This window comes from Chiloscyllium plagiosum, chromosome 21 (genome assembly GCF_004010195.1).
Source record: "Chiloscyllium plagiosum isolate BGI_BamShark_2017 chromosome 21, ASM401019v2, whole genome shotgun sequence".
In the NCBI taxonomy this organism is placed as follows: Eukaryota; Metazoa; Chordata; class Chondrichthyes; order Orectolobiformes; family Hemiscylliidae; genus Chiloscyllium; species Chiloscyllium plagiosum.
In genome coordinates this window covers 4,509,630-4,523,817 of record NC_057730.1, presented here as the reverse complement: position 1 = coordinate 4,523,817, position 14,188 = coordinate 4,509,630, and the positions used below count along the sequence as shown (strand labels likewise).

At 42.1% G+C, this 14,188-nt stretch overlaps 1 protein-coding gene across 4 annotated transcripts in view; it reads right to left on the bottom strand.

The window, feature by feature from the left end:
- pigq (phosphatidylinositol glycan anchor biosynthesis, class Q) overlaps window positions 1-14,188 on the bottom strand; it is a 72,604-nt gene that overhangs the window by 48,457 nt on the left and 9,959 nt on the right. For all 4 annotated transcript variants that reach the window (XM_043711121.1, XM_043711119.1, XM_043711123.1 and 1 more), the window contains exons 3-6: window positions 7,227-7,358; window positions 3,562-3,682; window positions 2,522-2,648; window positions 1,831-1,984 (exon numbers count right to left, since the gene is read on the bottom strand). In XM_043711121.1, the coding sequence (XP_043567056.1) occupies window positions 1,831-1,984; window positions 2,522-2,648; window positions 3,562-3,682; window positions 7,227-7,358 (534 nt within the window). The remainder of the gene's footprint in view (window positions 1-1,830; window positions 1,985-2,521; window positions 2,649-3,561; window positions 3,683-7,226; window positions 7,359-14,188) is intronic.

The window sequence follows — 14,188 nt, the reverse complement described above, 5'->3', positions numbered from 1 at the left end:
AGGCAAAGTCTTTTCCCTGGGGTCGGGGAGTCCAGTGCTAGAGGGCATCGGTTTAGGGTGAGAGGGGAAAGATATAAGAGACCTAAGGGGCAACTTTTTCAAGCAGAGGGTGGTACGTGTATGGAATGAGCTGCCAGTGGATGTGGTGGAGGCTGGTACAATTGCAACATTTAAGAGGCATTTGGATGGGTATATGAATAGGAAGGTTTTGGAGGGATATGGGCCGGGTGCTGGCAGGTGGGACTAGATTGGGTTGGGATATCTGGTCGGCATGGATGGGTTGGACCGAAGGGTCTGTTTCCATGCTGTACATCTCTATGACTCTATGGCTCTATCTGCAGTCCTCACTTTCGCCATCTAAATTTAGTAGCTACTAGAACAGGTCAGAGGCTAGGGGTTCTGCAGCGAGTAACTCACTTCCTGACTTGCTACACCCTGTCAACAATAGAGAAGGCACAAGTCAGGAGTGTCATGGAATACGCCCCAGTTGTCTGGATAAGTTCAACTCCAACATCACTCAAGGAGCTTGACCAGTATTGCATGCATCCCACCTTCAGCATTCACTCCCTCCATCACTGATATGCAAGGGCAGCAGCGTGCACCATTTACAAGATGCACTGTAGAAACTCACCAAAACTCCTTTGAGAGGGGCTTTCAAATCTGTGATCACTACAATCTAGAAAGACAAGGGCAACAGATGATTGGGAAGATCATGTTCCTGCAAGTCTTTCCTCCCAAGGCCACTCACCATCCTGACTGGGAACTATCCCTTACTGTTGCTGGGGTCCAAATGCTGGAATTTCTTTTCTAACAGCACTGTGGGTCCAAGGACAGTAGCATCACCCTCTCAGGAATAATTGGGATGGGTGATAATGCATATGGATAGTGATGTCCGCAACACATCAATAAATTCCCGCCTCAGGCGACTGACTGTGTGGAGTTTGCACGTTCTCCCCGTGTCTGCGTGGGTTTCCTCCGGGTGCTCCGGTTTCCTCCCACAGTCCAAAGATGTGCAGGTCAGGTGAATTGGCCATGCTAAATTGCCCGTAGTGTTAGGTAAGGGGTAAATGTAGGGGCATGGGTGGGTTGCGCTTCGGCGGGTCGGTGTGGACTTGTTGGGCCGAAGGGCCTGTTTCCACACTGTAAGTAATCTAATCTAATCTAATCTAAAATAAAAAAAAAACAAATGTTCCTGGAGTGAAACATCCGTCAACTTCTGAATCAGAAGTAAAACTGCTATTCTGAGCATGGTTCAGACCTTGAGGAGATTTTGTGTTACACAGACTTATGTTTGCTGATTCTTATAGTCAAACCTGAGCTGTAGAAGGCAAGCTACCATGTTGGAAAAAACAAAATAATGAATGGTTTTCTGGTTCAAAATGTCTTGTGTTTTTTAAACCTTCAATTATTTTGCTGCTAGTCAGTAATGTTTTGCTGGCCCCCAGTGAAATGTTTTTCAAATTTACTCATGGCATGAGTCGTCGCTGACTAGGCCAGCATTTATTGCCCATCCCTAATTGTCCAGCGGGCAGTTAAGGGTCAAACACACTGCTGTGGGTCTGGAGTTACATGTAGACCAAACCAGGTAAGGATGGCAATTTCCTTCCCTAAAGGCCATTAGTCAGCCAGATGGGTTTTTCTGACAATCGACAATGGGTTCATGGTCATCATTAGACTCTTAATTCCAGATGTTTTTCTATTGAATTCAAATTCCACAGTAAACTGTAGATGGATTCGAATCTGGCTCCCCGGAACATTATGCAGGTGCCTGGATTAACAGTTCAGCAATAATACCACTAGGCTATCGCCTCACTAATGTTGACATCTTACCTGGCCCCATATACATAAAAGCAGTAGATGTGAAAAGTCAGCAGAGCAATGATGTCTGAAACAACGGACAAAGCAACAGTCAAGCCAAGACATGCTGCTAATCCAGCGTACCACAGGATCATCTCAATAAATGGAGACATCAAATGGATATAACCTATGGAATAAATACACAATGAACTGATGTTGTCACTAATAACAAGAAACTTGACAAAGGTTCTGCACAAACACAAAGCAAGCAATGCTGGATGGCAATTACGAAGCAATACTCTCACTATTAGAGCTTTCTCTGAAACCAGTATCTGTACCGTCAGATCACAATTAGAGTATAGATAAGGTGAATGGCAGGTGTCTTTTACCCATTATCTGGGATTTCAAGACTAGTGGGCATATGTTTAAGGTGAGAGGAGAAAGATTTAAAAAGGACATGAGGCGCAACCTTTTTTTTTTACACAGAATGGTTTGTATGCAGAATGAACTTCCAGAGGAAGTGGTGGATGTAGGTACAGTTACAACATTTAAAAGACATTTGGATAAGTTCATGAATAAGAAATGTTTGGAGGGATATGGACCAAGCGGAGGCAGGTGGGACCAGTTTAATTTAAGATTATGGTTGGCATGGACTCGTGGGACCAAAGGGTCCGTTTCTGTGCTGTGTGGCTCTATGTCTCTACTGCAGCAGAGAATTACTTACTTATCCAAAGGTGTATGTGATACAGGAAAAAACGCCCCAGCACTTCGTCAAGTGCTTTGTTCATCTTTAAACCAGCAGGAGCTCCCATTAGCCACTCTAGCAGTTCCTGCAATTCCTTGGCAACGTGCTGTTATCATAGAAATATCTTTAATGTCATAACTTCATAGATTTGGCAGGATAACACTCAACAGACTTAGATTTCACATTACATGTAGTGGAACTCCAACCTAGTGAAACCATATTTAAAAAGCGATCACAGACAATCTGGATAGGATTTAGCACATATAGTCAATATTTTCACTAAAGGTTTTGCGATATTATAACAGTAAATATTAACTGACTGGTGAGTAGTCCGAGGTTTGATGCATATTTATTTGATTGATACTATTTGAGATCAGTGACTGTAGCTGCATTGGCAAGGAAATTTAGTTTCAAACCACTACTTCAATTTAACTTTAAACTGTAGTCTAACACACTATGAGATGTTAAATGACATATCGAACATTTTTCACAAAATTTATATGATGCCTTTGTCCATGTCTACAATCTCTTTAAAAGTGCTCTTCATTGCCCATTGCTGTCCACTGTTTATGTATACGTAGAATCAGCCCATGCTGCTAAAACGTCTCCTACTCTGGTCACATAGTATAAACTGGTCAATTCTATAAACCAGGCGAAAGTGAGTACTGCAGATGCAGGAAATTAGAGGCAAGTGTGTGATGCTGGAAAAGCACAGCAGGTCAGGAGGCATTCGAGGCGCAGGAAAATCAACGTTTCGGGCAAAAGCCCTTCATCAGGAATTCTATAAATCAGTCTCATCTAAGTATATTCTTTGATAGTATAGAAATCACGTTTCATGTAACCTGAGCTCAATTAAGCCAGCAAAGATCAGAGTGAAGATGGATGCTTCCTGCTGAGCCAGTGAAGACCACTCAGCAAAGGCTCATAAATTAAAACCCAGAAAATGACAAAAAAGTGACAGAGTTTCTCGCAATAGTTTATGCTTTTTTCAAAAGATTAAGAGATTTAAAATTTCTTACATCAGCAACTGGAACAAGGGCATCTGCTAGCTGGCCAATACGATTCTTCTGATAAAGCCAGGAGATCAACAACAATCCAAGAGCCACATCAATTAGGAATGAAACAAAGAGGTTGGCTTTTCTGGAAGGAAACAAAATGTTTTCTGGGATACATCAAATGCTGACTTATCAAAAGGTAATTTGGAGAATTTTGGTGAGTACTCGATGATGTTTTGTTCCTCAGCATCCAGACAGAGACACACACTTGAAGATTTCTGTAACATTATCTAGTCTGTATTGAGTTAGCTGATCTCCACTTTGGTGTCAATTGAGATACTTCAATTGGTTCCAGTACTCCAAGGTCAGAGCAGAGGGAAGAAATAAGGGGCATGGGTGTGGTTTGGGAGAGGCGGCCCACGATCCACCATTGACTGCCTCAGTTCTTCTGTTGCTGAGAGTCCTCCTTTCCTACAATTTACCCTGTGTAAACGTAAGCTCATCTTGTCTGCTACATGTCTCAAATCTCATTCACCCAGCATGCATGGGGCTCACTGACCAACACTGGCTCAGTTAAACAACACAACTTAAAATTTTCATCCTTGTTCCAACTCACTCCATTGTCTTAGGTTAGATTAGATTCCTTACAGTGTGGAAACAGGCCCTTCAGCCCAACAAGTCCACACCGTCCTGCCGAAGCGCAACCCACCCATACCCCTACATTTACCCCTTACCTAACACTACAGGCAATTTAGCATGGCCAATAAACCTGACCTGCACATCTTTGGACTGTGGGAGGAAACCGGAGCACCCGGAGGAAACCCACGCAGACACGGGGAGAATGTGCAAACTCCACACAGTCAGTCGCCTGAGGCGGGAATTGAACCCGGGTCTCTAGCGCTGTGAGGCAGCAGTGCTAACCACTGTGCCACCGTGCTGCCTTGCTCCTCCCCCTCTCTAATATCTGTGACCTTTTGAGATATCTGAACTCCTATACTTTTCTAATCTTGAGCATTCGTAAAGCTCATGCATTGATGGCTTTGGACTGCAGTTGCCTAGGCCCTTAGTTCTGGAATGATATAACTAAACCTTTCTGTCTCCCTATGTTGTTTCCCCTTTTAAGAGGCTGCCTACAAAGTTGGATCTTCTCCTATAATATCTCATGTGGTGTGGAGTGGTGTGGTGTTGCACTTTATTTTAAAATGCCGTGTGAAATGCTTTGTAATGCTTCATTATATTAAGGACGAGAAATAAGTACAAATTGTTTTGGGTGCAATGAGCATTGACCCATGTTGAAAAGTGCTTGTGTGTAGATGTCATGAAAGGTAGGTCTATGCTTGACTGCAGTGCCCTCACAGTACAACAGCTGAACTACCACTGTCCAAATTCACACCTGAAGAATGATCACTTGAGAAAGAAAAGGGATAACTGTTAGATATGGAATGATACCTCAGCAGATGTTAGCAGCTTTAAAGGAGAGAATGCAAGCAACAAAAAAGTGTGCAAAGTCTGCTTCAAGATTGTAAAATAGCATTTATAATATTTTATCAGAGCCAAATTTATCCTGATGAACACCTGTATAATTTTGAAGACCTCAAGTGAAAAGAACTGCAGCCAATTAAATCTTTCTTGATAATTGTACCACCTTGGTTCAGATATTATAAGATTTGCCATATCAGAACTAAGATGGTACAATTATCAATGAATTGACAAAAAGATCTACTGCCTCTATGTGCTTTTTGTAACGTAGAGGCTAGCACTTTAAATAGGGTCTAACCAAACTTCTAGACAAAGGTTTAATGTATTTTTTTTGCTTTTGAATTCCATTCGTCTAGAACTGAATCTCTACACTTTGTTTTCATTTTACATGATTTCATTAATCTGCAGCATTACATTTATTGAATTGGAAACCATAAGTGCCCTTATACTTCCCCTGTATCCTATTTGGACTCTCAGCTTCCAAGAAGTAGATGACCCTTTTATTTCTCCTACCAAAATATACCGCTTCACTCATACCTATCCTGCTAACAAGTCTGTTCTGCAACTTGGCTAAATAATCGCTTCTTATACTGTGACACTCTTCTGTATTAACGATTTATACTTGGCTTCTGGTAATTATTATGTAATTTATTATGTTTTTTTAAAGAATAAACAAGTGTGATACCAACATCAATTTCTGTAGAACGTCATTTCAGATCTTCTGCCTGTCTAAGTAACCATATTTAACATGACCTTTGTTTTCTGTTGTAACCAGTGTGCAATCCATTACATTGCTTATCACAAATTGCCCTCATGGTCTGACTGCAGTAATAATTGTACTAGACTTGCCCGAAAACACAACACTGCAAATTTAATAATTCCCCAACAAACATGGTAGTTTTTAACTTTCAAATTTCTGAAGTCAATGACTTTTGTGGCTAACAGGAACAGGTTGCTTTGATTTGACATAGAAGATCAATAGCAAGAACATAAACTGTGAAATGTCAAGCTATGAACAAATGCCTTAAGACTAATTTTTACACAAACATGTTGGTAGGACACGTAGATATCTAAGCTGAGAATGTGTTGCTGGAAAAGCGCAGCAGGTCAGGCAGCATCCAGGGAACAGGAGAATCGACGTTTCGGGCATAAGCCCTTCTTCAGGAATGACGAACGTTTGTCCAGCTGGCTCAGATCAAAGGTAGGGAGGAGGGACTTGGGGGAGGGGCGTCGTAAATGCGATAGGTGGAAAGAGGTCAAGGTGAGGGTGATAGGTCAGACTGGGGTGGGGGCGGAGAGGTCAGGAAGAAGATTGCAGGTTAGGAAGGCGGTGCTGAGTTCGATGGATTTGACTGAGACAAGGTGGGGGGAGGGGAGATGAGGAAACTGGTGAAATCCGAGTTCATCCCTTGTGGTTGGAGGGTTCCTAGGCGGAAGATGAGGCGCTCTTCCTCCAACCGTCGTGTTGTTGTGGTCTGGTGATGGAGGAGTCCAAAAACCTGCATATCCTTGTGGGCGCAAGTCTTGCACCTCCTGCGGTTGCAGGGGAGGGTGCCGGGAGTGGAGGTTGGGTTGGTGGGGGGGTGTGGGTCTGATGAGGGAGTCACGGAGGGAGTGGTCTTTACGGAATGCTGATAGGGGAGGGGAGGGAGATATATCCTTGGTGGTGGGGTCCGTTTGGAGGTGGCGGAAATGACGGCGGATGATGCGCTGTACATGGAGATTGGTGGGGTGGTAGGTGAGGACCAGTGGGGTTCTGTCCTGGTGGCGGTTGGAGGGGTGGGGCTCAAGGGCGGAGGAGCGGGAAGTGGAAGAGATGCGGTGGAGGGCATCATCGACCACGTCGGGGGGGAAATTGCGGTCCACGTAGATATCTAACAAAACATTAGTAAACTAATTACAAATAACTTAAAATTGACTTTTTTTTTAAATCAGAGTATTGAAAACTGATGTGGTTTCTTTCTTCTGGAGTTTGTAAATCACCGACACAAATTTGCAAACTATCATCCACAGTTGGAGAAAGGAATGTACTTCAAATGATAAAGACTGTGACTTTAATTGGTTTGCTGTCCTAGTGTGCCACCCTAGCTGGAAATATAGTTGCCATTTTACATCAATAAATGCAAGTGGACAGATGTCACTTTTTGTTTTAAGGTCAAGGTTAGATATTACATTTATTCATTAAGATAAAAATACCAAATCGACTGTACCTCATAAACTCCATGTGATTCTGTGCTTTTGTAGTTGTTGTGATAGTTTGCAAGTGATCCAAGCGGTGTGCAAGCTGCACACAGGTTGAGAGTTTACTCCATAAAAAACACAGGGGCCAAATATTCAACACTCTACAGCAAAAGGACAAAAAGAACATACTTTAACCTCTTATATATAAAACGTAAACACAGGCTGGTACATTATGCATAAAAATGTTGAGCTGTCCTTGAAATGTCAAAAATTGGAAGAATATTTTATGATAACTACAGCTGTGAATTTTGAATCTAATTTTTTTAAAGTGATTTAAACTGTGTAGCCATTGTACACAATAATTTATTTACCTCTACAAGAAGTGCAAAGATTGCATTCCTATGTTATCACGGTTTTAGAGATACACGGCCCATATTTTGCTTGAACAGGGTACCTACTATTTAGGCTTGTATATACACCTATTGGGTTTTTTTTAGGTGCACATAGCATTGGAAATGCAAACAGTATCAATGCTGCAAGGGAAACAGAGCACCTTAGTGAACAATGGGGTGTATCAGTGTGAGAAATGCATGCCTCTTTAAGGGTCAAACAGAACAGTTCCAGTAATAGTCCCGAGTGTCAACTACCAGAGAAGTATGTCATAACATATCCGAACAGGTTGATTAAAAAAAGGATTAGGTTCTGCTGCTTCTGGGTTGGCAATTTGTTAATTGTTAACTGGGTGATTGGATAACTTTGTGGTGATGCCAGGCAGATCAGAGGACCTTCTTGTGGGCACATTTAAAGTAACTATCAACAGGTCCTGGCAGTGGATCGTGGAGGGGATGGTAACTCCCAACTGCTGCGATGGTCCCACGGACACATGGGTGTCCTTGAAGAGGAACCATGTGGTGTTCACCAGTACCTGAGGTTTGCAGAGATAGGTGGACACCATGGGGGGTGGGAAGCATCATCTCCAGTACAGATTGATTTAGACCCCTCCTTTGTTTCCTTCCCTTTTATTTGATTTTATTATTTCATTGCCCCGGTGGATTGTCTGTAATTTTCTTAATTGAATGTTTTGTTCAATTGGTGGTAAATCTGTTTGAAAAGAGTTGAATTCTGGGGCTTTTGTAGCGCAGTCGTGGTATTCCTACCTTGAGATCAGAAGGTTTTGGCTTCAACTCCCACCTGCTTCAGAGTATGCCATTTTGTGCCTGAACTGGTTGATTAAAAATACTCAAGAGCTGGGTTCTGAAATTTGGTTGTGTGTTTACTTTATACACAAAACAAAAGCTGGGTTCTTCCTCAGGTGGGTGTGGGCTTCTAGATTGTTGGAAACTAGTGTTGTGGTTAAACTATAGATTTAAACTAAAACCATTGTATATTTCTAAAAGTCATTTGTTACCTAATTTAATTGGACATTTCTTAACTAATGGGTTTGAAGGGCTTAAAAATAAAAGGGATGAAGGACTGAGAATGAACTAATTCACTCCAATTCAAATTCCATCTCCAAGCTGGTACAGAAAGAAAAACAGCAAGGGTAAGAAAGATTAAACAAAGCAAGAGTCAGAAAGGAAATGTTTTTCATAAAAACAAATATGAAACTGTAATAATCTTCAACAACAGTTTATAACCTAAAGGAATGAGACACTGTATTCTCAATTGTTCCCAGTCTGAGCAAAGTTGATTGGCAATCATAAGCAATGATTACATTGTCAGTTAGTTAATACAGAATTTGAGAATTGCTTGAAAAAAACACATTTTATTGAAGCTTTTCATCTTTCACTTATGAAGACAATTTGCAAGAATACCCATTTAACGGGAAAACCAAGTATGTGAATTGTTCTGATGAACGCAAGATGAAAAACCTCAATAAAATTTCTTTTTTCATCAATATTCAGACACTGGGTCATGGAGGGGACTGTAACGATCACATGGTTAAAAGGATATTTAATTACTAGACCTAGCTTTCTGTGGCAAAATTCACATTCAATACAGCAAATTCAAGAAAATATGGATGAGAGATGTTGCTTCTGCAAAATTAATCAGTACGAATCAGTCAATATGTGGTCACTTACAAATTCATGTACAAAGAGTCATAGAAATTTGGAATTCTTTTCTGTAAATGATAAGTGATGCTAAATTAATTGTTCATTTTAAAAGTGAGACTGATAAAGGTTTGTCAGCCATATGGGACAAATGCCAACATTCACAGTTAGGTTGCAGATTGGCCGTGATCTCACTGAATGATGGAACAGGTTCAAGGAGTTAAAGTTCCTATCCACCACACCAGTTTCTAACCCACACAAGCACCATACTGGTTTCTATTTGCTCTTCTGCTGACTGTTTCAATTGCAGGGGTCTGTAGAGAATAAGTCAACATTGCCAGATAGTGCAGTACAACCACCTGAATGGTTATAAATGTGCACTTTCTTCATTAGCAGTATGTTGTGAGAGGGAGAATGACGCAATTAGAAATTGGGGCTACAGTTTCATTATATATTGAACTTTGAGTAAACTTGTTAGCCGTCAATATGTCAACATTTTATCACAGCTCCAAGCTCAAATCTCATCTGCTTGGCTGATGTACGGGCCCCCAACTTTTGAGACAAGGTTCCTTTTAGCAGTCATTCTTCCGTACACCAGAGATATTTATCTATTTTGATTAGGTGTATTCACCTTTTACTGCAAGGTATAGCTGAGTATGTTTAAGGCTGAGGTTGATAGAATTCAAAACATTAAAAACATCCAAGGGCATGGAGTTAATGCAGGAAATAGATGATCAAACATGGGCAGCACGGTAGCTCAGCAATTAGCACTGCAGCCTCTCAGCACCAGGGACCTGGGTTCGATTCCACCCTTGGGTGACTCTCTGCAAGTTCTCCCTGAGTCTGTGTGGGTTTCCTCGGGGTGGGGGGGGGGTCTGGTTTCCTCCCAGAGTCCAAAGATGTGCAATTAGGTGGAATGACCATGTGTTGTGTGGGCAAGATGGCTTAGCTTTGGTATTTGCAGGATTACAAAGATAGGATAGAGGTGGTGTGATGTAGAGCTGAATGGCCTTCACCTATACTGTACTTATTTCGTGTTTTCAGTGAACAATGAAGCAAGCTCATTGGCCTACTCCAATGATCTCATATTATGTATAGAATAGTTTCAAGTCCAACTTTTCAGAAATTAAGTATGATTTAAATATTCCACATTTTTGTGAAAACTCTGTGACCAATTTGGCCAGAAGAGACAAATGTAAATTTTATAAAATGTACTTCTGCCAAGTTCAATGTTCCTGCTAGGCTGTGCAGCAGTCTAGCAGTTATTGCACAGGCCTTGTTATGTGACAAATAACAGGGATGTGTGGCCACACAATAATATTTTAAGGCACTGCACACTGAAAAAGTAGGTCGCTCACAACAACTATTCTCCTGTGGAACAAGATAAGCAGCAATCATTTCCCCTGGTCAAATATGAAATTGCTGGTCCTCACCAGCAACAACTTCACAAGGCCATTACAAATTGGAGCAGTCGGCCATTTGACTCTATCAGCCTGCCTGCCATTCAGTAAGATCAGGGCTGATCTAATTGTGGCCTTAACTCCACTTTCACGCCTGTCCCTTATAACCTTAGACTCCCTGGGGTTATAGAGAGTCAGAGAGATGTACAGCACGGAAACAGACCCTTTAGTCCAACTCGTCCATGCCAACCAGATATCCTAACCTAATCTAGTCCCATTTGACAGCACTTGGCCCATATCCATCTAAACCCTTCCTATTCATATACCCATCCAGCTGCCTTTTAAATGTTGTGACTGTACCAGCCTCCACCACTTCCTCGAGCAGTTCATTCCATACACATACCACCCTCTGCGTTAAAAAGTTGCCCCTTAGGTCTCTTTTATATCTTTCCCCTCTCACCCTAAACTTATGGCCTCTAGTTCTGGACTCCCCCACCCGAGGGAAAAGACCTTGTCTATTTATCCTATCCATGCCCCTCATGATTTTATAAACCTCTATAAGGTCACCCCTCAGCCTCCGACACTGCAGAGAAAACAGCCCTAGCCTATTCAGCCTCTCCCTATAGCTCAAATCCTCCAACCCTGGCAACATCCTTGTAAAATCAGAGAGAGGAGGAAAACTTCTTCAAGGCAGGCATCCTTGCAAGAGGATTCGCAGTAGGGTTAAAATCAACGAGGTAAAAACAATGACTGCAGATGCTGGAAACCAGATTCTGGATTAGTGGTGCTGGAAGAGCACAGCAATTCAGGCAGCATCCGAGGACAGGCAAAATCAGAGAGTCGGGCAAAAATCCTCTTGCAAGGATGCCTGCCTTGAAGAAGTTTTCCTCCTCTCTCTGATTTTGCCTGTCCTCGGATGCTGCCTGAATTGCTGTGCTCTTCCAGCACCACTAATCCAGAATCTGGTTTCCAGCATCTGCAGTCATTGTTTTTACAACATCCTTGTAAATCCTTTCTGAACCCTTTCAGGTTTCACAACCTTCCGATAGGAAGGAGACCAGGATTGCACGCAATATTCCAACAATGGCCTAACCAATATTCTGTACAGCCGCAACATGACCTCCCAACTCCTGTACTCAATACTCTGACCAATAAAGGGAAACATACCAAATATATTATTCGCTATCCTATTTACCTGCAACTCTACTTTCAAGGAGCTATGAACCTGCACTCCAAGTTCTTTTTGTTCATGAACACTGCCAAGGACCTTACTATTAAATGTATAAGTCCTGCTAAGATTTGCTTTCCCAAAATGCAGCACATCGCATTTATCTAAATTAAACTCCATCTGCCACTTCTCGGCCTATTGGCCCATCTGATCAAGATCCGATTGAATTCTGAGGTAACTTTTTTCGCTGTCCATTACACGTCCAATTTTGGTGTCACCTGCAAACTTACTAACTATATCTCCTATGTTCATATCCAAATCATTTATATTAATGATGAAAGGTAGTGGACCCAGCACTGATACTTGTGGCACTCTACTGGTCACAGGCCTCCAGTCTGAAAAAACAATCCTCCACCACCACCCTCTGACTTCTACCTTTGAACCAGTTCTGTATCCAAATGGTTAGTTCTTCCTGTATTCCATGAGATCTAATCTTGTTGAACACGTTACTGACATCCATATAGATCATGTCAACTGGTCTGCCCTCATCAATCCTGTTTGTTACTGTTTCAAAAAACTCAATCGAGTTCGTGAGACAGGATTTCCCACGCACAAAGCCATGTTGACTGTCCCTAATCAGTCCTTGCCTTTCCAAATACATGTAATTCCTGTCCCTCAGGATTCCCTCCAACAACTTGACCACCACTGATGTCAGGCAAACTGGTCTATAGTTCCCGGACTTGTCCTTACCACCTTTCTTAAATAGTGGAACCACGTTAGCTAACCTCTAGCCTTCTGGCATCTCACCTGTGACTAGCGATGATACAAATATCTCAGCAAAGGGCCCCGCAATCACTTCCCAAGCTTCCCACAGAATTCTAGGGTACACCTGACCATGTCCTGGGGATGTATCCACCTTTATGTGTTTCAAGACTTCCAGCACTTCCTCCTCTGTAATACAGACATTTTTCAAGATCCTACCATCTATTTCCCCACATTCTATATCTACCATGTCCTTCTCCACAGTAAACACTGATGCAAAACACTCATTTTGTATCTCCCCCATCTCCCACGGCTCCACACAAAGGTTGCCTTGCTGATCTTTGAGGGACCCTATTCTCTCCCTAGTTACCCTTTTGTCCTTAATGTATTCTCCTTAACACTATTCTCCTTAACACTATTTCCAAAGCTATCTCAAATCCCCTTGTTACCCTCCTGATATCCCTCTTAAGTATACTCCTTCTGCCTTTATTCTCTAAGGATTCACTCGATCTCTCCTGACTATACCTGACATATGCTTCCTTCTTTTTCTTAGCCAAACCCTCAATTTCTCTACTCATCCAGCATTCCCTACACCTACCAGCCTTTCCTTTCACCCTAACAGGAACACACTGTCTCTGGACTCTTATTATTTCATTTCTGAAGGCTTCCCATTATCCGGCCCTTCCTTTACCTGCGAACATCTGCCTCCAATCAGCTTTTGAAAGTTCTTGCCTAATACCGTCAAAATTAGCCTTCCTCCAATTTAGAACTTCAACTTTTAGATCTAGCCTTCTCCATCACTATTTTAAAACTAATACAATTATGGTCACTGGCCCCAAAGTGCTCCCCTACTGACACCTCAATCACCTGTCCTGCCTTATTTCCCAAGTTTTGCACCTTCTCCAGTAGGTACATCCACATACTGACTCAGAACATTTTCTTGTACTTTCTTAACAAAGTCCTCTCCATCTAAACTCTTAACACTACGGCAGTCCCAGTCTACATTTGGAAAGTTAGAATCCTCTATCATAAACACTATTATTCTTACAGATAATTGAGATCTCCTTACAAATTTGTTTCTCAATTTCCTGCTGGCTATTATGGGCCTATAATACAATCCCAATAAGGTGATCATCCCTTTCTTATTTCTCAATTCCACCCAAATAACTTCCCTGGATGTATTTACAGGAATATTATCCCTATGTACAGCTGTAATGCTATCCCTTATCAAAAACACCATTCCCCGTCCTCTTGCCTCCCTTGCTATCCTTTCTATAGCATTTGTATCCTGGAACACTAAGCTGCCAGTCCAGTCCATCCCTGAGCCATGTTTCTGTAATTGCTATGATATTTCAGTCCCATGTTCCTAACCATGCCCTGAGTTATCTGTCTCCCCTGTTAGGCCCCTTGCATTGAAATAAATGCAGTTTAATTTATCAGTCCTACCTTGTTCACTGCTTTGTTCCTACCTGCCCTGACGATTTGACTCGCTTCTTTTCTCATCTGTACCAGCCTCAGATTGATCTCTTCCCTCACTATCTCTCTAGGTCCTACCCTGCCATGCCACACCTCCCCTCCCTCCGCCCTCCCACCCTCTCTCCCCCCCCCCC